Genomic DNA, 26,524 nt, shown 5'->3' with positions numbered 1-26,524 from the left:
AAACACCCTAATAAGGTTCCTATGGGGAGACCATTTTGTATGCGCTAAAATTTTTGTGTATCGGAAGAGTTGGAACTTGGAAGTCAAAATGGGTGTTTTTTTCCTGTTTGGTAAGAAGTCAAAATGGGTGTTACCAAAAAAACACCAAACAAAAAGCCCGAAAAGAAAATACATTATGAAGGGGCATATCGGTCATTTGATTATAAGCAAAATCTTTGGTCCCTTGGACACTGAAGTTGAAGCTGATTGAGAAAAAGAGTCTTTCCAATTTCAATTTTGGTGGATAGCCTAGATAATTAAACCCCCAAATCTCTCTCTTTCTTCTCTAAAGTCTTCAACACCAAACCCCTGTACTGTTGTTGTTCTAGAACAACAAAACGAAGCTGTGAAACAAGAATCGTTTCTGTTTGTTTGTCTGCTGCTCCTTCAACTCAATCCCCTTCTCTCCCGCTACTAAACTTTACTACTCCAAAATCTAGGGTTTTAACATTTCACCTCTCTCGCGAATTTCACATATATCAGAGTTTCCCCCTCCACTCCTGATAAATATTTTCAAGAAGTAAACGAGGCTTTCTTGCGTTCAGATTCTCACCCACATGGTTTTTCTCAGCTGAAATCAGGTTAAATTTCTATCTTTTTTTCCTCTTGGATTCGAGATTTTTCGTTCTGTAGTATTTTAGTTGGATCGCAAAGATTTAAAGGGTGTAATTGTTTAACCTGGATTTATTATTGTTCTTGATTTTTAAGTTACGCTGCGAAATGTTTTTCTTGACCTAGGTCTGAGTCTTGTGTTCTTAGTTTGAAATGTTGTTGTAGCGGCTCTTTCTACACCTGAGGATAGTATAGAACTTACCGCAAGTAAGGAACTTTAATTGGAATGAACTCGTTTGTTCTTCTATAGACAGGAAAAGAAAACAGTGCACTCATAAACTTTCATAAAATTTATCCCTCACTATGATAATTATGCTGAGTATCACAAGTAAGGAGAAGAGAGAAAGTTCTGTGGAATAGTTCGTAATGATTATATTGGTACTGAATCTACTGATTGCATCTGGAAAGTGTAAAAATACTTTTGAAACAGTTAATCCCATGAAAAGATGGAGCTTTTGCTGATTAATAAGAGTCTTCTGGCTGGCAAGTGATGCGTCTTTTTAAATTGAGTTGGTCAGAATTTATTGGAAAGCTCGCCTCTGATAATGTTACTCCCTGGAATCCCATTTGTTTGGGATGTGGTATACACTGCCGAAAGATATAAGTTGTAGTATGTAGTCCAGCTGATTTTTTCTCAAACACAAGAAAACTCTTCCAAGTTTGCTTAGCTGCTAAGAGGATAATAGTTCTGCTGTTATTGGTTCGTACTTTAACATACTTAGATGTTCAAATGTAAAAAAAACATTATTATATACTTATATGTGCAGTATCTAGCTTGACATTGTACTTAGTTCCTTCTACTTAGGAAAAATTACACCTGCTCTAAAACGGGCCAAGAAAAAATCGTCAAGGGTACTTCCATTTTGTATTAAAATGATAAAAAGGAAATGTCATTGTCCATGGTTTAATATTAGTAGTAATATTACTTTTGCGTAAGAGTAGAAATCATGGATAGATTTTTATGTTGCAATTTCACAAACCATATTCGAAGAGGTTGGAATCCCCACACTTGACAAACTGATACTAGTCTAATTCTTAGAATGCTGTGAGCCAAAATATCCATCTCGAAGGTTGATACTGGCCCACTTCCGACAGCCATCTCATGGGTTTTTGATTGGTATGCATTACAAAATATGCTATCATTGTCCAGCCAGTTTAGCCTTTTATGTTTCCATATGCAGACTGTATTGGTATCTTTCGAGGTGTGTTTATGCCTATGTTATAACATACATGTCTTCTTGATATGTGCTTCCTTGGAGTGCATAAATGATTTATGTCTAGATTTCAACTTCTTATAGTAATTGTTGACTTTCACTGTTGTTGTTTTGAATCCTGAGAATGCTAAATATTGTTTTTAATGTTGCAGAATTCGGTGAGTACATGCTAGAAAGGGCAACATGACAACTGGTTTTAGCGGGCAGATATTAGCTGAGAAGCTTTCTAAGCTCAACAATTCACAGCAAAGCATTGAATGTATCCTTGAGAGTATTCTCACATCCAAATTAACTGCTGTAATAAATTTCAACACTTCGCTGTCTTGCAAATGACTAGTTTGTGTGTGAGCCTAACTTCTAGGAACATCGATTCTTAATAGCAGTATTTTAACTAAGGAATGGTTTAAAAGAAGGTTTTTTTTTAGTCGGTAGATTGGCTGTCTTTCTTTTTCTGGGCAAACTCCGAGAGGAGGATTTTACTAAAAAAATGAAACAGAAATAGGAGGATTAGAGTTTGACCAAAACCGTTAGTAAAAGAAAACAGGTTGGTCTAGTTGGATCTAATTACTGAGCCTGTGTTTGATCTCTTCTTCTTTTTTTTTTTTTTTTTTTTTTTTTTTTAATTTCTTTAGCTGTTTTTGGAGTATATATTGCAATTTTCTAGGGTATGAATCTGAAACTCTCCGCGTCTGCATTTTAGCCTTTATCCTCCAAGTTTGATTCTCGTGTCTATATGCATTGCCGATTACTATTTATAGCGGACATTTTCTTAACTTCCGGTCAGCATTATCAAGTTGGTGTATTTCTCATCGGAAAAAAGCGAAGCAAGTTGTTGAAACATGGGATAAGCTGTTTAAAAGTCAAAAAGAAAAACGTGTTACATTTTTATACTTGGCAAATGATATTTTGCAAAATGGTAAACGGAAAGGAAGTGAGTATGTGAATGAATTTTGGAGAGTTCTACCTGCAGCTGTTAAGGAGGTACTTGAGAATGGTGATGAAAATGGAAGGAAAGCAGCCACCAGGCTTGTAAGTGAATTTTCTTTCCCTTTCTTTTTGGTACATAACTTGTAAATGACTTTTATATTTCATGAAATGCAAGTTTTGTGCTTTATGTTTTACATCAGCTGAAACATAATAGTTAGTCATCCATGCAGTAAAAAATGCTTGCATGTTTGGCAATTGTTTCATTAAGAAGCTTTAAAGTACAATGTCCACAGACAACACGGTTTTTTCTATATATCAAATAGAGAGTTCTATTTGTTGGCATTCCATGATAAAAATGTCAGTGTGACATATGCATTTGTTTTGTTAATTTTCATTAAGCAGTTATCCGGGGGTATCTCCCCGCTTGCTTAGAATCTTGTCCTTCAGTTTATAACTACAAAATTACATCAAGGACTAGATTAGGCGTCACTTGAACACTCTTCTCAAAGAGTGTCCAAAAAAGCGCGCACTCATATGGATCCTGAAAGTTGGGTACTGAATATATAGCATGTTTTATAGGGCCAATTTTGTTGATTAAATGCCTAAGCAGTTTGAGATGAGAAAGAGAAGTGCGGGTAATTCGGTGCTAGTATGCATTACTACTATTTTGATGTTAATCAAAGTGTTGTATGAGTTACTCTATATTGATTCTCTTTCTCTGTAAAAAAGAAGAAACTCTTTGCGGAGCTTCCTACTACTGTTTGAGATTCCTTGATGCTCCCTGATCAAGTATTCTCTTTAATACCCAGTTAGCTGTACCTGAGATTGTAAGAAAGTACTCATTGTTCACAACTTAATATCCTGTGTATGTTTGTTGCCTGCTGTTGTAAGGAAGTACCATTTTCTTATCTTTAATCATTTACTGACAAAAAATGGCTGAGTTCCAAAGATAAATACTCAACGATCGATCATAGATCTGTGTTTTTTGTTTTTTTAGATATGGAAAACTGTTTGGGTGGCCTAATATTCGTAGATCAACTGACCGTTCTTAGTGTTTTCTTCTTAAACTGACCAATAACACGCTCATATGGACTTCCAATCTCAAGGTCCATACAAAACTATGAAATTCAACTCTCCATCCCTGCACATATGTGGCATATACTATGATAATCCATGATCTTCAGTTCATTTTGTTTACACCATTTGTTCTGCAAGATATGGTTCCTGACTAGAGCTTTCAGTAGGGGCTTATATCTGTTATTGCTCTATTTGAAAACAACTACAAAAGTCTGTCATTTTTTCATTTTATAATGACTTTGATTCTTGCACCTTGTCGCAGAAGCAATGGTTGATATTGAAATTCCAATTCTTGGATCAACACAAAATTTGGAGTTCAAGACTGTCATGTTTACACACGTGTGACATATTGTTGTATCATATATTCACAATACATGACTTTTAATTCAGTATATATACGGCAGTTATTCCCTCAAGATATAGTTCTGTACTAGGGCTTTCAGTAGGAAAAGACACTACTGGGTGTGGAGTTGTTTTCACATTATTGTACATAAAATTAGGCTATGACAGTTATCACCTACAAAAGTCTCATCTTAACAGCGTTCATACATTTTTCTTTCTTTATTTTAATATTCTGTAACTCTGTTTTGTAAACCATTTTGCCTTGTCAAAAGCTACCATGTCTCATTCAAAATTTACAGGTAGGCATATGGGACGAAAGGAAGGTCTTTGGTTCTCGTGGTCAGGGTCTTAAAGATGAAATGCTGGGTAAAGATTCACCTCCTTTATTAGAGAACAATGTAAGGAGTCCGAGTTTGAATTCCATCAAAGTATTGAAGAAGGATGCTCACTCAATAAGAATAGTAAGAAACTACAAATTTATATTTTTGTCAATATAAGTAGAAAGTTCGCATCTGCATCTGGCTTGATCTAGTTGTGGATCAAGATACTTCGTGTCTTATGATGGTCATATGGATTCAGAAATTAGCTGTTGGAGGTACACCTGAGAAGATTTTTACTGCATTTCAATCAATATATGACGAGCATCTTGATGAAGACACTGTTTTCAGCAAATGCAAGGCTGCTGTTAACCATGTCGAAGAAATGGGGAAAGAAGTTGGTTATGCTTGCAGTCAAGGTAACGGTACTTGTCTGTTAACTATACAAAAATCGAAGCAATGTTTGAATTGTTTTATTTATCAATACTTGTAGACTGAACTATTTAATGCCACAATACACACATAGTTGAAATCAGCTAGGACAAAATATGGCTGCTGAGTTGAAATTCACGGTTCATCATTAAGTTCTTATAACAATAGACCCAATTAGTAGATGAGGGATTATTATGGAAGCATGATTCAAGATAATATCTGGCAAAAGGAGTGGAAGGCTGGAATAGAGTTGTGTCCCTGACCATTCCTTTCTTTAGTGCAAATACGAGCTACTGTTCTCTGCACTTCATCATTGCTAGAATTTGTCACTTGATGGTATGTGAATCTAGATTCCATCTTCTGCATCGGTTACCAAATATAGTTTTAGTTTCTAACTTCCTTTTCCATAAAATTCTTCTGAATTATAAGTGCATTAGTCTATTCTCAGTTTTGTTAATTTATTATGGTTCTGTCTTGCTTCACTTTAATTTCAAAAATGGCTGAATGTTACGCCCACTTTCCATGACTGTGTATATAATGAAACGAAGTACCAGGAGATAAGATGGAGCAGAAAACTGAATTCGTTATCATCCCAGCCCCAAAACACGGGCTTATGATGTTGAAGATCAGTAACCCTGTGCATAGCACCACTGTACTAAACTACTAACGGAATTCTGTTAATACTTGACGTTGCCGGAATATATTTGGCATCAAAAAGCTCAAGAATAAGGAGTGCCATGAAATTTGCTTGTCGCTTATTGTGGTTTATCTGTTTCCTTTATATTTGAAGACTTCCTAATCTGGATCAATGGAATGATATAATTCTCTACGTTCAAAAATTGTTCCCAGGAGTGTTGCTGCGTCTTATTACCAATAAGAGCTTCTATTTTATTGTTAACTCTATAGTGAATGGGAATCAGACATTTAGAATCTGCAAGTAGAATTGGTGATGTCATATGGAATTTGGACACATCCTATGTTTTTGCCTGTCAAGTTCACCTTCTTTCTTTATAGGATTGTGAAATTCTTATATAGGGCGTTTGGATACCAGAAGCAGATGACAATTCCAGAAGTCAGAAGCAAAAATATTATGTTTCACGAAAAGTTAACTTTTTTGCTTCCAGAAGTCGAGAAGCAACTTCCTAAGTGGTATCCAAACAGGCTAGCACTTTTGGAAGATTAGACTGATCACACTTAGTATAAGAGTCTTGTTTAGATCTGGAAGTCATCTTTCATCTCATTGTGTTTGAAATCTAATGCTACACGAAACGAAAGAGACACACACAAATCTGGAAAGCCTTTTGCCTCCAATTGTCTGAATTTAGAAGGAAGTCCTGTGGGTCCTGGGCTGCTGGTGCATTGACCAGGGGATGCCCTTGGCTAGTGGTGGTGCTTTAAGGCAGTGCTTCCCGAGTACTAGCAACCCCAAGTTTGATCAGGCGTTGCAAAGACTAAGAACTAACAAAAGAACTTTATATTCATTGATCTGCAATTTCTTAATACTCTTAACATCATGGCATTGTTTTGATAACGGGTGTCACCAACTGGTCTTTATATGGGGTTGACTTTTCTTTTGATACTGCATCTGTTTATTGTGCAGAATAGAAACACGATACTGCATCTGTTTATTGTGCAGAATAGAAACACAGAAAGCAATTAGGCATGAAGTAACATATTTAGTGCGTGTTTTAATTCACTTATTAATTTCTCTATCAATCCTGGTGTCTCTTTATTGAATCCATAGTAAGTCTTTTTCTTTTTCATGTTAGATAGTGGTTCTAAATATCTTCAACTTAGGCCTATACAACAGGACACCTTCACATTATCTTCAACAAAATCCAATCTTTAGGTAGCTATGACCAAGTGGTCAGAGTTTCCTCGTCGTACAAACTTGTGTGGGAACATCCAGGATTGATCTTTTTGTATTAGTCAAAAGGGAGTTTTATAACCCGTGGATCCCGAGTAGCATGGAAAACTATGTTCTTTTTGTTTGAGCCACAGTTCACGCAATGAAAAGAATTTCAATTTTAGTGATATGGAAGTGAATTTTATTTTGGCATCTCTTGATACTTTCATGATTTGACTCGGATTTCTACAAATGGAAGCAGTTTTTATGCAAATGAACGTTCTTTAATAGTGTACCACCATCTTGCTACTCTCTTTTGCTTTTCGAGGTGTTTTTCAGTAGTATCCTGATTTTAATTGAATGAACTACATAACAGTATCATCAGCAGCTAAAGGTGATGTTAACCAGTTTGGCATAGAACTTAGTCATTCTTCCAAACTAGAAATAGAAAAAGCATGCTTTGCTAAAGTGTCTGCCACATTATTTGCATCGCGATGTGCATAGCAACATTTCCAACTAGGAAAAATTGTGTAGTAAGTTCTGACAATCTCTAATAATATTATTAGATGTAGTCTCACAGCATTATGTTATCCAATGATTGCATTGATAATTCTCAGACTGTCCCCTTCCAGTTTGGCATAGAACTTAGTCATTCTTCCGAACTAGAAATAGAAAAAGCATGCTTTGCTAAAGTGTCTACCACATTATTTGTGTCGCGATGTGCATAGCAACATTTCCAACTAGGAAAAATTGTGTAGTAAGTTCTGACAATCTCTAATAATATTATTAGATGTAGTCTCACAGCATTATGTTATCCAATGATTGCATTGATAATTCTCAGACTGTCCCCTTCCAGATGTAGATCAATCCCTTTTTCTCTTGCCTATAATATAACTTCCAAGAGTCCCAATGCTTCTGCTTGTTCAGGATCTATAGCTGCTGGTAGGGTGCTTCTAGCTCCATTGCATGTACCTGCACAGTTACACATAGTTAGACCAGTTCCAGTGAGTCTGTTATGTTGGCAAAAAGCTGCATCAAAGTTCATTTTAATATCTGGTTATACAGGCTTAGTCCAAACATGCCAAGAGGATGTCACAGGGATAGCAGTTCTGTGGATTCTATTGCACTGCAGTTCTGATAAGTAGTTGAATGTTGCTGTCCTCTTTATATTCTATTCCATGATTTCTTAAGAGAATAGTGTATTCCAACGCGAAGTATTCATAGCTCAGGTCTCAGTCAGATGTCTTGTTTAGCTTACTGATTCATATGACTGAAGCAAGAATTTGAAATTTAAGCAGCTTTGATATGGATTTTCAACTATTATCTTGAATGAAATTCTTAATTTGTTATCAGGAAATCAGCCGAAATCAACTTTGGGGGAAGTACAGGAGCAGGAAGACTTTCTTAAGAAATGTGTTGAGCAACTTAAAAATGTTGAAACAACCAGAGAATACTTTCTAACTCAGCTCAGAGAAGTACTTAAAGATCAGGTCTTCGTTTCCTCTGATAATCTGCTCATACTCATAGTTACTTCTTGTTGTCAATTCTCTGACTAAAATATCGTCTTTAGGAATCAAAGCTGGATCTTGTTCGCACTCAATTGCAGGTAAGGACAACACCTTTTGTTTTTTTCCTCTTATGCATTTTAATTAATTGATCTTATAAGTTTAGATATTTCAGTAATAACACAAGTGATAGGTATCAATGCATGTCAGCTTATTATCACCTTATCTTGAGTGTTGGGGTGCACATCTGGAGTGGACTTCCAATATTCTTTGCATCTATCAGATGACGGCAGTTCAAAAATGGGCGTTTTACTCTAGCAGTGTAGCGTTGTCCAAGTATTTTTTTTATACTTGTTTGTTGCCGAGTTCCTTATTCTCTGTGTCATTTCACAGCTGCTATTGGTAAAGTTCTTTGATGCTGTTAAATCAAAAGAATAGGCAATTAGACCTTCTTTGGATAGAGTTGAGCTTAAGTTCAAGTAGAATGCATCCAGTAGCTTCTGGCTGTCTAACCAAATAAGGAAGCAACTTGCTTTTCTTTTTCCTGCTCTGGTACATCGTTCTTTTCTTCATGGCAGTGTAAAACTGTTGCTTTCCCCCCCCCCCCCCCCCCCCCCTGCTCTGGTACATCGTTCCTTGCTTCATCTAATCTGATTGTTTTAGCGTTCCAAAGGAAGAAGAAACAAAAGAAGAATCTGATAGGTTTAACCTGGGCAAATTATTGTTCTCTATCTTACTTCAATTATGCAGAAATCTGGGCTTCATTTAGTGACACTAATACCACATTTTTGTTGGTTAGACTATGTTTTCTAACCAAGTAGGCACATATCAGCTGCTGAGCCACAAATAGTTGCTTCTCCTTGATCATATGCCTAAGACATTGGCATTCATTTTCCTTTCTCCATTTTCACATCTTCACATTATGACATCAGTTGAAAAAAAATTCGACATGGATAATAAGCGTTGAATGTGGTGATCATGTGCTACTCCATTTGCTTTCAATTGCTTTACATTTGACTTGGACAAACTTAGAGCAGGCCTACAGTGATGAACCAAAGGCCACACATGTTATATGGTAACCCAATGAAAAGAGTCCCAAATATCTGAATTATAATAATGACAATCGTGAGGGAGGTTATTGAAAATAGTCCCATGTGGATGCCAACAAACCTAACAACATCCATTGACAAGCTGGTAAGTGAAAAGCAGATGTTATTCATTGCAAGGATACTACTTTTGGTGTATATGTTCAAGTTGATAAGCTTTCACCGGGCCAGCATTCCTAACTATATTAGTGCAGAGCTCAGAAACTTCTGATGGACACAAGATATAGAATTTTGCTGGTTGTGTGTGACCTTAATGTTATGCAGCAATACTGCTGCAGTTACTTCATCATTTTTTCTATTCTGCTGCAGGTTGCTCAAGTCCAAATTGATCAAGTCAGCAATGTAAAGCAGAAGCTTAGTTCAGCTCCAATTCCCAGTGCTAGCCCACCAACCACAACAACTCTATCCTCGGAGACAATTGCGGTAGAAACCAACCCATCTCCCATCCAAACAACCAACAGCTTGTCTCTGCCACCTCCTGTAACCCAACCTATGACAGCATTTACAAATCCAATAACTCCCGAGGAAGAAAACAGGAAAGCAGCAGCAGCCGTTGCTGCCAAATTAGCAGCCTCAGCATCCTCCGCTCAAATGCTTAGTGCAGTTCTCTCATCTCTTGCTGCAGAAGAAGCTGCTTCTATGACTAATGGCGTCATATCTAGTGGGTCAACGAGTTTATCTATTTTCCCTCCTGAAAAAAGAGCCAAACTTGATAATTCCGCGCCAGTTTCTGACATGGGCAACACCACCTTCTTCACAAATGTGCACCAGCAAGCAATGCCGAATCACGTCACTGCTAATTCCCAGATACAGCCTCCATTTCCACCTCCACCACCTCCTCCCGTGCCACCTCAATCCCTTCATCCGTTCACACAAACCACTAATTCGATGGCAGGGTCAGTGCCTTACAGGTTTGGCTCCATTAAGGGTTTACCCCCTCCACCACCTATGCCTACACATGTTTTAATGGGTTCAGCAAGGCCTCCAAGTACTCCACCACCACCGCAGCAGCAGCAGCCAGCAACAGGAGGGTACTACCAGCCACATGGGATGGTTTTTTATGGACAAAGTCATCATCAGCCAACTACGCCGCCAGTTCCTCGGCAGTGATTTCTCGTGGAATTTCAACCGGTTAGAGGGTCTTCCTTTTCTCTCTCTTTTGGACTTGTCTTATTTGTGTAAAGTAATAGGATCTAATTGTATTTCTTACTGTCGTTCATCACGGGGTTCAAAAAGCTCAAGGGTAGACGTAGAAGTAGAATAGCGAGTCCCAGTGGATTCTTGAAATAAAATTACAGTCTCGCTGTGGCAGCATGGAGAAAATTGTTAATTACTTGGCTAACCTAAATTTTTAGGCCAGTTCTATGCTTGTAGAAATACCGGCCATTCTGAGATATCCCGTGCAAGGGACTTTCTGAGTTCTCGTGAGTTTTGCAGGTAGTCCGATACATGGAATGATTTATTACTTTCTTTACCACTTGTTTCTCAAAGCAGCTTAGAGAAATTGCGTACTATGTCAATGATCTACCAAAATATGTGGAGGAATCAGGTGTGGGATATTGTACAGTTAGATTATCTATAGACTGATGTACTGCTAGATTAATTGTAGAATAATGTACAGTTAGATTAGTTGTTTCGTTCATAATGGCCATCTTGGTAGAGTCGGGTAAAATTAGAAGAGGTTCTTGTGTTTATACAATAGTTTCTACACAGAGATGAGATGAGCAAAGACCACAAGTTGGTTATAAACCAGATCTAGGTAAAGTCAGATTGTAATTTAAAAATCAATAAGTTAAAGTGGGTCTAATAGCTGAATTGGATCCACATGATGAATGGTGGCCCTCTTATTCACACAAGGCCAGATGCCTGAAGCAGTGCTGACTACGGTAGATTATATATAGTGCCATGTTAGCGAACTCAGAAACATGTTGGTATAGTTGGTTCTCTCATGGCAAGTCCTTTGTTTTGCACCCTGGTATTTGTACGACCTGTTGACAACCCTGGTATATATGATTACCGGAAATAACCCATCATTGGAATCAAATCCCACAAAAGTATCTAAGGCGGAGGAAAAAGAGATATTAGTCTGCACTAATGCATTAAAGAAGTCGTTAAAACAGCTACGCTGGACTGGAAAGCAGTGACAGAAGCAGCTGGCAATGATCTATGTTGAAGTCTTAAAAGTGGTGGGGGATGGACAACAGAAAGTAACATTCTTTTTAGCATTAAGGTTTCTAAGTCAATGAGAAGCAGATTTTAAGGAGACTCTGGTCTGCTTAGTTTAGATTTCCATTGTTCTTGTGCATATTCAACGTGGAGTGTGTATGAATGTGTTTAGGAGTAGAGTAGAAGAAAAAAGGCACGTGAAAGAGCACATGGTAAAGAGGAGATCTGGAGTGCTTCACCAGTAGTAGTACTGTAGTAGTAGTTTGTCTAGCTAGTGGTTGTGGTAGAACGTGGACATGGGTCTCAATGCAGGTTAAGAATAAACATTTTTGAAGGTGATCTCAAATTACCAAATAGTGCTCCCACAAATAGGATTATGGGAGAAAGTTGGTCAAAAAGATGTCAGTTACATGTACGTTGGGGTAGAAATGTAAAGCCAAATGTGCATGTGATTCGATTAACATGTAAACACAGTTAGATCGATCGGTACAGGTAAGAGGGAGATTAGGATGTTTGTATTCATGTTGGTTAGAGTGTCCATTTGCAGTACGGAACCCAACCCCCCTTGCAAAAAAGAATATAATTGATAAACAAAGAAAATGTGCTACGATCCTGGTGCTTGCATGGCTGTAAAGGCAATAATCCCCCATTCTACTCTTTTCCTTGTTTTTCTTACCAAGGAAAGAAAAGAAAATCATAATATGATTCCAAATTAATATGTGCATAATTTGAAACAAATCTTAGTAATTCATTCCATTCTTATACGTAATTAATTTGTACAAAAGATCCAGTAAACCTTACTACACAACACTCTTGAACTTCATCCTCTTTCATTTCCTCCTTTGCTACATTGAATTACTACTAACTGCAAAAATAGAACTAAGATGGGAACTGAAAAAAATAATGGTAATGAAAAAGAGAATATAACATAATGAAATTAAAGAAGAAGATGAAGAGGAAGAATAGAAAGAGCAAGTGACAGGATGGATCTTTATCTATTTCTCCAATTCCTCTCCCTAAACCCAAAAGAAAATAAACTACAAAACTATAGAAAGAGATTTAAATGAAATCAAATGCTCTTCCTCCCATGAGTCACGGTGAACATGATCATTTTCTGTTCTGGATTGGGTTTGCTTTACTCGGTGGTGCTCTACGTAAACTATTCTCCACAGCTTTCTTGGGCTCTTTGTTCATTCCAACTCCACCATTGATAAGCTTGTTTAGATCTTTAGAACTGGCAGTAGCAACAGAAACTAACAACTTTCTTGAATAATAATGTTGGCTAATAGTTCTGTCTCTAGGAACAATAATATGTTTACTCTGATCATTATTCCTAAAAGACATTACTAAACAACGTATTTGTAAATGGAGTAAGAGAAAAGCAAAGAGAGTGATCAAAACCTTAAACTTGTTTGCTGCAGCTTTCATTGCTTTTTTTGAGTGAGAAGTTGAAGCAAAGTGATGAATGAGTTTAAAAGATGAGAGGAAAGGAACATGGTTCTTTATATGGGTAGTTTCCTAGTAGTTTATAATAGAGTGAGGAAGGTGTAAACTTTTGTATATTAGTGTTTTAGTAAAATAGTAATCAAATAACTAATGATATTTTTGTGTTTTCTTCTGTGGTTGAAGTGAGGGTGGGAGTTGGACCTTGGTAGCAGCTGATTGAATCATGTGATTGTGATTTGACTATATATTTTTCATCAACATTCATCTGACTTACTTTTTCGTTTCAAGGATTAGGACTAAAGTATAGGGAGGAATTATGTGTGAGAGTCTGAGAGAGCATGTAAACGTGACTAAGCACCATACCAAGAATGGCCCATCATCCCTATATGGTTCAACCCTAAAAGGCTATGAGTTGAGATTATCGAAGAAGAAAGTTCCTAGGCAAGTTCCGGTACAACCACAAAGTATCTGACCAACTCAATTTTTGGACACTCAAAGTAACCTTACCATGTATTAGTCGGGCGGATTGTCACATTTGAAAAGGAAAGGAGCTAGAGAATCATATCTAGTGTGGAAGGTAGTCCTAAAATTCCATACCAAATATATTCTCTTAGATCTTGAGCAAATTAAGTGATGAGAGCAACTATAATTGACATTTGACCACTTCGGATTCCAACTAACCATCCTTATTTAATGTCAAAAGGTGCAAGTCTTAGTCCTCAAGAGTCAAGATTCAAAGATTGGTACAAGTATATGTTAGAAGAACATGATCCGGAGTAGTAGTTTGATTATAACATGGGAAATGGTTTTCCTATACTCAATATACAATCAACTTGCCATCTCGCTATTTCTCATCACCTATGCACTCACCCAATCAGGTTAACATACACTATGAGAACTTTCATATTTTATAATGAAACCGGTTATTGGTTTTGTTCTTATCTTATTTTTTAATTATTGTAAGATCCAACCTCAAATCATGAGTCTAAAGGTACAGCAGTAAGTAACAACAAAACTTAGTTAAACTTAGTCATGATCACATACTAATTACTTTACTTTGCCAGATCTCTTTCTGTATCTGGGGACTCTGGTAGTACTTGTACTGTTGTTCATACTCCAGTCGACACCATTTCGTCTTGGAAAGTTGGACTTGACTGAAGAATCTAGGGTGTTTCCATGTTGGATTCATTTTGTTTTTAACACTAGCACGTGATCCAAGGATTATTTTTCCACATAGAAAAGTATTGCGTTCTTACTCACCACACATCACTACTTGTTACTCCAAACGAGAACAGTAACACTCCCGATTATTCTTTTTCCCTTCTTCCCGGAAAGACCAAGGAAAACTTGATAGCGAGAGGGAGCTTATTTGTAAGGTGACTAAAACAAGGAGAATCATTAAGAAGACACAACAAGCATATGCAACTAAGGAATAAAACATGCCTAGAATATTGGAAAAATAATGTTAACAGGAATTATTGAAAACTCAAGTAAGTCACTGATTTGCAAAGAGGGCATTAAGGGTAGTTCCTATGGAATCAACAAATCAAGGATTGATCATTTTGCTCCCACTATAAACTTAACAAACATGAAAAACGGATGGGCAAATCAACCAAATTTGTTAGTTTATTCAATACGGACGTACATTCGCCGTGCGTACCAAGGAAACTCGTTCGCGGGTGTCCAACAACCGCGTGATTTTGTACGACCCACCAACGGGTAATCTCAAACCGCTAATTGCTAAATCTGGACGGCTGAAAAATCTGATCATCCAACTGCTATAATTTTGAGTTCTATAAATACCCCTCATTTCAACTCCAAATTCACACATTCTATACCTCTAGCTAGTCTCTTTACTCATCTCTTAGCTTAAAAAAAATCCTTCAATTCAACAAATTTGTCGAAAGATGTCTCGACCCTTGTTAGTTCGGCGAGCTCCGTATACTACAGAAGAAGATGATGAAGCTATTTGCAGAAGCTATATTTTTTTTTTATTTACCCAGCTTGCTTTAACACACTATCATCCATGGGTGAATTTCCAGACGGTTATTCACAAGGGGTTTTGTAGCGACACCCGTACCCGAACCGTCGTGCTAAACGCGACATAAAAATCGTTTTAGTATAATTAAGAAAGAAGTAAGTGAGTTTGTAGTTTTAACTATACAAGCCAATCATAGAGATTGAGAGGTGAAACTGATGCTGAGATGGTAAGAAGATCTTTAGCTGAATGGCGAAGATGGAAAAATATGACTTTTCGTTTTGAAAATTGTTTCGAAATCCTTAAGGTGTTGAACAACTTCAACCCCTTCTGTGTAGTTGTTGTTCCACCTAGTACTTCTCATCAGTGGAGATAATGCAACACTTAATTTTAAGCATATGTAATTTGATTTAAACAAACAATCGTACTTTTAATTGATTAGAATTAGAATTACAAAAGTAGCAGAATTAAAAGTTCAATCTCTCTAATGTCGCTCATTGTTGTCTTCGGGGCCTGGAGTCGTCCATTCTCCAAGACCCGGGATATCCCCACCTGACAACATATTTGCAAAATTTGTATAAGTGGAAAAAGCTGGTTGAGCAACACTAGGCGATTGGAAAGAACTCGGCCCTCCAAACGTATAAGTTGTTTGTTCTTGTTGTTGTGGTGTAACAGTGTAGCAAGGATCATATGGGTTGAAAGGCGCGAATGATGATGATGAAGCACGCCTAGCATCCGGGTGATATACTGGAGGTTGAGAAATAAGCACATGGTGAAGTACTGTGTCGTACTTGTGTATCTCCCACCACTGTATCCTCGTGCCATGATCTGTCGCTTCTGGTAGAATTGTAAGACTATGAACGGCCATCAGGATTTATAGATGAACTCAATGCAAATATTGTGTCCGTCTGCCATCTCCGGCACACATCCAAGTGTGCATACCCCATTTGCTGAATCAGCTAATGCATATCATTAAGTTGTCTCTTCAACTAATCATTACTGACATCGACCTAATAGTAAGGATAATCATGATCCGTAGCTTGGAAAACAATAGGGATCGTGGTTGGCTCACCTTGTGAAGTAATACTTGGCATCTCCCAGTGTATTTCGGGAAAAATTGACGAAGATGATGAAGAACTTGCATCCAAAGTGGGGTAAGTCATAAAGCATGGATCTTCCGGAGGCGTCTAGCTTAGGACGATACTTGCATCATTAGCAAGGCGTGATAATCCTGGGAAATCAAACCCATAGATGTACATGTTGTGTGTACCAATTACAGACTTCATAATTGACTTGTATCAGCTGACATACCGCACCTCATCAATATATACCCATGTGTTTAATTCACACCTCTCCCACAACAATATACTCAACCTATCAAAATCTGATGCAGAGGTTTGCATCTGTGGTGGAGGGTTAATTGCAATTGCATAAATCCCACGTAAATGGCACATCGGTCTTTCTCCCATGTAATAAACCCCTCTATCCATTTCTGGAGTATAAAAAATAACTATGCGGAGAGAATAATCAAGAATACGTTGCACATCATCATGAGGATACTCAGGAAAATTAACGTAAGGGTGAACAACAAAATTCTTGTGGCTCCGAGTCATTTGTTGATACCTCTGAACAAAAATGGAAACCGAGGTCCTTCGCCCAGTTGGTCGTGAGGTACATGTCCATAACTGGAAACCTATGTGTATTGTGTTTAAGAGTTAGTTTACCAACACGAAATTAGGTATACCACTAATACTGCAAATTACTCAATAATTTAGTATTTTGACTTAATCCATATTTGTTCACAACAATTCTTTAAATTTAAAAATAATAATTTGGATATTTACCTCTATGATGCCCCAGAAACCAGTGAAGTTAGGTATACTTATGGACGCCTGATCCAGCTCACAGTACATTTATGCTAAAATTACAGAGCCCCAATCATAATGTGGTGCTTTGTCAATATCTTCTAACGCTTCAATCCAATCAATATGAGAAACAGTAGTTGAGTTTGAAAAGGATGCCTGACCCATTAACCATAAAATAAACACCCTTTCATGTCCAGAATAGTCATCTATATTTTCTGAGTTTTTATTGTAGACAAGGAAACGTTTCAACACTGAACAAAATAGTCCACCTCCTTTTAAATCTTTATGAGCTTAACATACATTTGAATCTATAAATGAGGGAAGAAGCGTCTGCCATTTATTGTTTGACATCCATTCGTTTTGGCTGAATGGTACAGGCTCTACCCACTTGGAATCCCACAAATGAAATACAAATCAAGGGGAGTAATTCCTATTACAAGACTAATATTAAATATAATTATTTGTTAATTCATTTAGTAATTGCTTAAAAAATAAAATGTAAGTGAAGTTAAACAAACTTACCAATCTAAAAATCCATGAAATGGAACGTATGCGTCGTGGGCCAGCACCTTTCTACCAATACTCTCATAATTTTGTTATCGTGTTTTTTGGGCTTCATAGATTATAACGCACGCCAGAGATATCTGTCAACTCTTTCTCGGACTGCATGGGATAGACCATTATAAAGATCACTTAAATCTTGAAATCCTTTCGTTTTATAATAACCTTCAGACCGCTCTTAATGCTCCAATACACGACCTTCAACTAATGATGGAGCATCAATGATACTCGGTCAAGCAAACTCTTCTTCCCGATTCTGAGTATAATCTACATTTGTGGCAGTCCTCGGTATTGGTGCATGTTTTCAATCACTTTTGTGCCTTAAAGTATTGGTGACTCTTCTTACAAACTCGTTCATTTTGTAACAAGATTTTGTTTACAAGAATTTAGGAAGAAGAAGATTTTGTTAGAATAATTTTGGAAGAAGAGAGTGTACTGGTGTGAGTGAAAATGAATTCATATGAAGGAATTTATAGTTCTCAAAATTGTAGCCGTTGGGGTAGAGTCGTTAGGTTTTTAACCGTTGGCGATTTTTCTTCACCCGCCCGTGGTTTGTGATCGTACGCCGCATGTAAGCTTCACCCGCTGGCGGATGGTCTTCGTCCTGTCGCATGATGGTCAACCGCCCACTGCTTTTCCCACAGTCCAAAATCACATTTTCCCATCCACCTGGATCAACAAATAATTTGTTTTTTTTCATTGCCATATGAATTTTCCTAAGGGCAGAGTCACTTGATCATCAAGTTGTCCTTAACACAAGAGTTCATCTGTACGCCTAATTAATGAGTGATGTTAATACTCTATAGTGAATTCGTGTCCAGGATAAAATTTTCCGATACAATATAGGCACCACAATACTTTCCCACTCTTATGAACTTAACATCAAAAGATTGGAAAATCCACACAAAGAGAGAAGAGACAAAAATAAGTGAGATAGTAGTCTCTTCTAGATACAATTTTGAATGAACAAATCGAATTTGTTTTATAAGCAGAATTCAGAGAAGGTGCAGTAAATGCAATTGATTCTCAATCAATTCCGTTCCGTGTACGATGCACAGACATAAATATTAAAACAAAAGAAGCAAATCAGTTTATTGCTTGTCGGGCAAAGGATTTAAATCAACTAAAACTGACGATTACTGCAAGAGAAAATTTTGGTAAGTAAAAGATATTCCGCGTATTCTAACTCCCCACATTGAGCAAAAATGAAAAAATCACAGAAATATTTTGTCCAAATAGATAAGTCTTGGTTGACCCACATCCACACCCGAACATGACCCCAGGCCGCATGCTAGACGGACGACGACGATGTGCGTGTGTGCTTCGGTGTGCATCACCACGCATATGTGAAATATTTGATTGCACCAACTACCCCATTGCCTAAGTCCTCTCCCTTACACAAAAGTGTGTATGACCTAAAGGGCCATTCTTATATCCAAAAATCATAGAAATATGGAGAGGAATCATCTTTAGTTTCCCATATGTGGGACTAAAGGTTTCATTCACAAGTAATGAAAATGAGCCAGTTTCCTTAGTGGCCACTTGGTCTTAAGATCCATTCCCACCAAGACCGAAAACAAAACATTTAATAAACTCATTTTCTCCAACAATCCCCCACATAAATGATATACCAATAAAAATTAGAAAGCGAGAAATACCACTATAGGCAAGAGGTGTCCACGAGGTATGAACCTTTGCTTTGTGATAAATTACCAGAACTACTTCATGGATAATGAACACAATATCTTGAACTGTTACTGTTTGGTATAGTTCATCAATAACCTCAACGTGCTATATCTCTCTAGGTTTTTTTGTCAAGTTCGTGGTGTTGTATCCATTTTGGCCTTGAACATATCCCGTTTCTCATAATTCTTTAGAGAATCGGCTCAATTCCATAGGAAGCGACACATTTCTTCATTCATATAAGTGATTTCCATCAAGAGTGTTTGCTGCTACACCCCACTTCAATCTTAAGTTAAAAATGTAGAACTCATTGATAATTCTTAAAAGTCATCCTTCACATACATCCACACTATTACATCTATATAATAGGGAAGACATAGATAATGAAATTCTTCATTAGTGTTTACCTTTACCCGCCACAAATTAGTTATCTCATTCGAAACCTTGATCCTGGGATCTCCATTCATCAAGGTTGAGTATCCTTCATGGCAAGTTTATTTAATTAGCTTAATCCCCATCCCCACCGATGACTTATTAGTAACCATCTATTTTTACAAACTTTTCACCAAAAGTTCCGCGATATTCTCCTTAGACCTCACAAAGTAATGAAAATAACTCCCGTCGAGATTAGTTGTTCAGAGAATTATATCTTCTACGAATATGTGTAGACTTCTCAGTATATTTGTTGTTTTTAACATTAGCTATTGCATCTTGACTATCACATTGTATAAATATAGCTGGCATAGGCCTATGCTAGAGAGAAATGTCTTCTAAAAATCATATTAGCCATGCGGCTTTCTCTTCTGCTTTATCTAACATAATAAACTCTGACTCCATAGTGGATCGATCTATACATGTATGTTTGGAAATCTTCTAATGGTGAAAACATATCCACTTGGGGACTTAGACTCCTCTGATTCTGATATCCAGTTTGCATCACAAAATCCCTCAAGGACGACATGGTATCTCTCATAAATTAAATACAATGTCAAAGTGTACTTCAAGTACCTCAACACTCTAAAAAGTGCATCCCAATGCTCCTTCCTAGGATTACAAGTATACCTACTTAACCTACTCACAACATATGCAATGTTTAATCTCGTGTAGTTTATAAAATATTTCATACTTCCTATAATACGTGAGTATTCAAGTTGTGAAGATCCATTACTCTTATTATTTTGGGTCAAAAACAAGGATCATACCGAGTACAAGCAGATTTACAATCAAAATGATTATATTTTCTAAGCACATATTGAATATAACGAGATTGACTGAGACAAAATCCAATAACTTTTATTCTAATTTTCATCTCTAAGATCACATCAGCGAGGCCTAAGTCTTTCATGTCAAAGTTCTCATTCAGAATGTTCTTAGTGGAATTAATTGCATCCACGTTTATACCAAGTATAAGCATATACATCGGTCACAAGTTTAGTATAAACAAAATTGTCAAATACATTGATTTTAAAAACACTAGAAATCAATTACATGATCATATTTCTCATGCCATTATTTAGGTGCTTGTTTCAAACCGTACAAATATTTTTTTAGTTTACATAATTTTTCTTCACAACCTTTCACCACATAGCCCTCAGGTTGGTCCATGTAAATTCTTCATCTAATTCACCAGCTAAAGTTATTTTTATATCCATTTGATGCATCTCTAAGTTATGAATAACATCTATAGTAATTAACATCCTAATGGAAGTAATTCTCGTAACATTTGAGTAAGTATCAAAGAAATCTACGCGTTCTTTATGTTTATAACATTTTGACTTGTATTTATCTACAGTTCCATCCACCTTGCATTTCATTTTGAAAATCAATTTACAATATATGAGATTACACCGTAGAGATGGGCGTTTCACAGATGAAATCCATTTCACTAATGTTATATTCTTTCCACTATTAAGCTTTAGAAGAAGTCATGGCTTCCTTATAATACTGTGGATCAGACTTATCTAGGCATGTGATGAAGTCAGATCCAAAGGAGGTTTTAGTTCTAGCCTTTTTACTTCTCCTAGGCTCAATGTCCACCTTATCTTTAGGATCAACACTAAAACCATCCATAGATTCCATAATTGTATTGACACTAATTTCAGAAATTCAGAACTCACAACCATAAATCCATATGCATTAGTATGCTCAGGATACCTTATGAAGACACAGTAAACAGTTTTGGGTCTTATCTTAGTTCTCTTAGGAGGTGAAATGGAAACCTTTGTCAACACCCCCACACTTTGGAGTATGCATAAGAAGGTTGTCTATCTTTTCATAACTCATATGGAGTTTTATCTAGGGTTGTTAATGAGTACCCATTACCCATAACCGGAACCGGCGGACCCGATGGGTAATTACCCAAGTAACGGGTATCAGTTTATTTATTCTTTTATTCATCTTTTATCAAAATCATAAGTATTTTGTTAGTTTTGACCTTGATTTTATTCTTTTAAGTTTTTATTTTTTCTTACATTTAATATTTATTTAGTACATTAATAAAGAAGTAATAATTAAATTTTTACAAAAAAAATTTAGATTCAAGCCAAAAAGAGAAAGATATTAAGATTTTTAGATTTTCTTTATAGTTTTCTTAATACCCAACGGGTACCCGGAACCGACGGATACCTGAGATTTTTAATGGGTCTGGTTCTGGGTCCATTTATTTTGGAACCGGACCCGGAACCGCTAGGAACCAGACCCGAGTTTTATAAGTAGAGTCCAGGTCTGGGTCTACTGGTACCCGTGAGGACCCGGACCCATTGACAACCCTAGTTTTATTTGATCCTTTAAAGAGTACTTTATTCAGGATATAGCAAGTTGAACAGACGAATTCCCCCCACAAGTTCTCGGGAAATCCTGAACTAATCAACATGGCATTCATCATCTTCTTAAGGGTACGGTTCTTACGTTATTCTACACCATTAGAGTGTGACGGACAATTTCTTACCACCTCTAGTTTGAACAACTTCATGTCAACTAGGTCTGAAATGAATTAATTCCAAGGGTTTAATATTTATCTAAACATTTTTATTTAAATATTTTCAAGCATACTTTAATTCTATGCATATTTCACATTTGTGTTCATTTTCCAAACTAAGTTTGGGTATGCATCCTACGCTAGCCAGTTTATACATTGACTTATAATTTACATAACCAAGTCTACCCTGCCAAACATTTAATGAAACACAACATAAGCAGAATAATAAATCTTATTCATATTCTCAGAGTTTACCTTAAGTTTATAGAGACCCTCAGTCTTATACTCCTTACCCACATAATCCTTACTTTCAATTAAAATTTTGAAATACTTATTATCTAAAACACCATAAGAGACAAGAATTTTGTGGATGACCGAAACATGAAGAACTTCATTCAACGTGAAAGTCTTGCCAGAAGTGAGCTTGATCCCATCTTTACCTATTCCTGCAACCTCTGATGCAGATGAGTTATCTATATAGAGTTTCTCGTCATCCCCTATATTCTGATTGGAGGTGAATGTATCTATGCTTTCACATACATGTTTCAAAGCTACATATTCTATCCACTAGTCTCTCACATTGGTTACCAAAATTACTTTAGACACCGTACCAGAAAACTCATCCTTGCAGTTCTCAACCATTTTCACATTATTTTTCTTCTTATTAAGGTCCTTACGTTGTCTATGGTGAATTGACACATGGTCAGGAATTCCACAAACATAACAAGCACCAATAATTTTATTAATGCTAAATTAGGGTTTCTGAAACGTGCCTTTATTCTGAGACCATGTTTAGAGTTGTGTTTGTTTTTCTCACCTTTTGCAACATTGGAAGATTTGTGTTCAATCATATGAGTATTGTTAGACACGTCCCTTGTAAAAGACATATTCTTGTCCTTGGAATAAAGGCATAAATAATCAATAGAAAAATATTTCCAAAAGGAAAAAACACTCAAAGGGAGAAGAGACGAAAAAAAGTGGGATAGTAGCCGTTTCCGGACGCAATTTTGAATGAAGAAATTGAGTTTCTTTTATAAATAGATTTTACATAAGGCGTAATATAGGAAATTGATTCTCAATCTATTCTATGCATAATGCACAAACATAAATATTAAAACAGAAGTATCAAATACATTTTTTGCTTGTTGCGCGGAATAAAAGATTAAACAGGGGAAAATTTTAAATCAATTAAAACAGAACATTATTGCAAGAGAAACTTTTGGTAATAGCTGCAGATGACCCTACATTAAGACAAAATTTATTTTTATTTTTAAATACAATTATAAAAATCTCAAAAATATGTTATCCAAAAAGATAAGTCTTGATTGATCCAAACCCGTACTCGAGCCCGTCCCTGCCCGATCAGATGATGGTGTGCATGCTTCGATACGAAGTACCGCGTGTGTGCAAAATATTTTTTTGCACCAACTAGCCCATCGCCTAAGTACGTCCTTGCCCGATCGGATGATGACGTGTATGCTTCTATACGAAGTACCGCGCGTGTGAAAAATACTTGGTTGCACCAACTAGCCCATCGCCTAAGTCTTCTCCCTCACACAAAAGTCTAAATGACCCAAAGGGCCATTCTTAAATCCAGAAATCATAGTAATACGAAGAAGTATTATCTTTAGTTTCCCCTATGTAGGACTAATGGTTTTATTCACAAAAGTGATAGTGAGCTAGTGCCCTTAGTGACTACTTGGTCTTAAGATCCATTCCCAGCATGACCTAAAATAAAACATTTATTAAACTTATTTTCTCTAACATCTTTTTCCTGATTCTACTGATGGAATCCTAAATACGTTAAGGTAAAATCGAATGCTCGAACTTCGTGGTGTTAATAACAGTTAAAGAACCATCTTCCAAAATGATATATCTAAACCCATTGCTTCTAGACATCTGAATACCAAGTAAGGAACTGGATGCTTCATCTTCAATAGACGGGGTGAAGATTAGCTCTTTAGTTTTACGACTTTGGAATCTTGACATTTGGTCTCTTGCCAGAATAACACATCAAAGTTTATTTTAATCTTATTTGTAACAGTTGGAAACCAATGAGGTTAAGCAGAATTTAACAAGTCTTTTTCAGAAGGGGTAGCCAATTTTTTTTTTATTTGGTGCATATCCATATTATTCCAATAGAGAGCCTATTTTAGATAGTCTGAATATTGATATTGGTGCCCTTCAAAATAACATTATTTTAAGACTTCTAGATAACATAGAATAGGAAAGCACCCATCTTCAATTTATACCAATTTCCACCTTCAAAAAGCCATTTTTCAATATGATATTTACAAGGCATATTAGGATTCTCAACATCTCTGAAATTCATTGGGGAGGCAAATGAGATATCTTGAGTAACATCGTAGTAGAGGATAAGATCATCTAAAGTTTTGCATGTTTCTAACAAAATCTGCATCCAAAGTTATCATTTGTAATAAATCTCTCAATGTTGCCCTTTATTAAGAATTCTATGTAAGGAAATATGAACCTTAGATGGTAGGACATTTAAATTCCAGAATTTCTTCAGGATATATCAACATTGTTGGTAGAAGGAGTTTATCCGAGCATAACTTGATCATAGTAGCTGGGGTGTATTTCCAAAATCCTGCTGACTTCTAGAGGGGTATAGAGCTGCTGCAGCTTATTTTCATCCTATCTTTTTAAATCATACAAATCTATAGACCAAACTTGGATTTATTTGAGGAGGTTTATTTTGTAGACTTGAAAACAGCAGGTCATACTAGATATCAACATGTTCTTCATTTTCAACAGTCCAATAACTACCTTGCTTAACAACTTCACTGCACTTTAGCATGGCATACCAAGTAGATGAACAACACTTAGGTTTCTGCAATTTCCAAAAATTACTAGATTTAAGATATTTGGCCTTCATTAATTAGATCCATAGACATCTAGGATCATTAAAAATCTTCCATTTAAGTTTATCTATCATAACCATATCTAATGCTGCAGTTGTCTGATTCCCGATCAACCAAGCTCTCTAGAAATCTTACATTTGATAGAGAATGAATATCATGTGATCTTATGGCATTTAAATCTAGATTAAACTACATATCCAAAATGATTTTAGAAGAAACTTTTAAAAATTTCTCATGGTAGATATTGAACGACTTTGTATGGAATCTAAATGAAAAACCTAAAGCGCTACTTGAGATTAAATTCATTTCAAAATCATCCAATCTTTAAATAGTCCTATTGATCTAGACTTTCCTTAGAAATTTAAAATGCATACTCCATGACTCAAAATATTTATTATTGTCTAACATCTGTCTGATGACACAAAATAGGTGTCTTAGTCTAACTCATGACCAATATATTGAGATCTACCAGGTGACTCAAAACTCTTCTTTGGCTTAACCTAACCACAAGTCTGTAAATGCTATTTGTATGTGTATCGTCAGAACACCCCTTTGGGTGATATTGTAAGTAATGTACGTAATACAAATACACCTCATGTATCCTAAGAAGGGTAATGAAGCTAATTCTCGTTCATGGTATCATCTTACTGGGAGGCTAATCCTGAATTGTGTTTACTTATTATTCGACTACTTCTTCTTCGACTACCTTGTAGTTGTTAGAAATACTACACTACATGCCCACAAGTAAAAAAATCAAGCTCTAATAAGCTAAACATAACGGAAGTTAAAAAGGAGTTTCATTCTTATTAAGAGAACAAACTTGGAATTTTTCAGGATGGAGCTAATCCATCGCAAAAAGTTACGAGACCTCTATTTAAAGGGATTAAAGGGCAAACTTACTTGATCACATACATCTTGGGATTATAAAAGTTAATTAGTTACATTGAGATCCTAGAATATTTTTAGTATTGAGTTTGGGTTTAAACCTTTACAAGAAAAATCTTGGCCATTGTAAGAGACATATGAAATATGCTATCCACATTCCTTATAGTCAATATCTAATTCATCTTAATTTATTTATTTTTCTTTTTCTTTTTCTTTTTCTTGTAGAAGTCTACTTGTTGTTCTACAACATACTACTCATATCGTATCTTCTAAACTTGATGGCCATAACTATATTTTATGGAAAAGATCAAATGATTGACATCATGGTTTTTAAAAGCGTACGCTTTGCTTCAAATTTCGCTTAAACGCTTCGAAGCGCAGTAAAGAAAAATATGAAGCGGATGCTAAGGATCGAGTGTGGGATCTCCTGTTTCCCAAGGAGCACCCTATACCACCGTACCATGCTAGTTTTTGGTAAAAAAAATGAACGTAGCTTTTATTTGTAACAATATTCATACATCAAATATCTGAGTCTCTCCATAGTTCAATGATATTTATAGGCGTATATTTCAAAATATAGCGATTCAATAACAAATCATGAATCGTCGCTTCACGCTTCAACATACGATTCGCTTCTTAAAAATTAAAAATGCTTCACGCTCCG

The 26,524-nt window shown here is 36.3% G+C and overlaps 1 protein-coding gene across 1 annotated transcript; it reads left to right on the top strand.

Annotated features, from left to right (window-relative positions):
- The first annotated feature begins 263 nt into the window (after positions 1-263).
- LOC113321996 (regulation of nuclear pre-mRNA domain-containing protein 1B-like) lies at positions 264-10,838 on the top strand. The gene is made up of 8 exons (XM_026569992.1): positions 264-620; positions 2,018-2,124; positions 2,650-2,894; positions 4,511-4,672; positions 4,791-4,947; positions 8,160-8,296; positions 8,377-8,412; positions 9,727-10,838. Exons 2-8 carry the CDS (start codon positions 2,049-2,051, stop codon positions 10,525-10,527), a joined length of 1,614 nt encoding a protein of 537 aa, XP_026425777.1. The 5' UTR covers positions 264-620; positions 2,018-2,048; the 3' UTR covers positions 10,528-10,838.
- The last annotated feature ends 15,686 nt before the right edge of the window (positions 10,839-26,524 follow it).

Source organism: Papaver somniferum, chromosome 11 (assembly GCF_003573695.1).
Source record: "Papaver somniferum cultivar HN1 chromosome 11, ASM357369v1, whole genome shotgun sequence".
Lineage (NCBI taxonomy): Eukaryota > Viridiplantae > Streptophyta > Magnoliopsida > Ranunculales > Papaveraceae > Papaver > Papaver somniferum.
The sequence above is the reverse complement of the archived record's forward strand: the minus strand, read 5'-3'. Positions and strand labels throughout refer to the sequence as shown.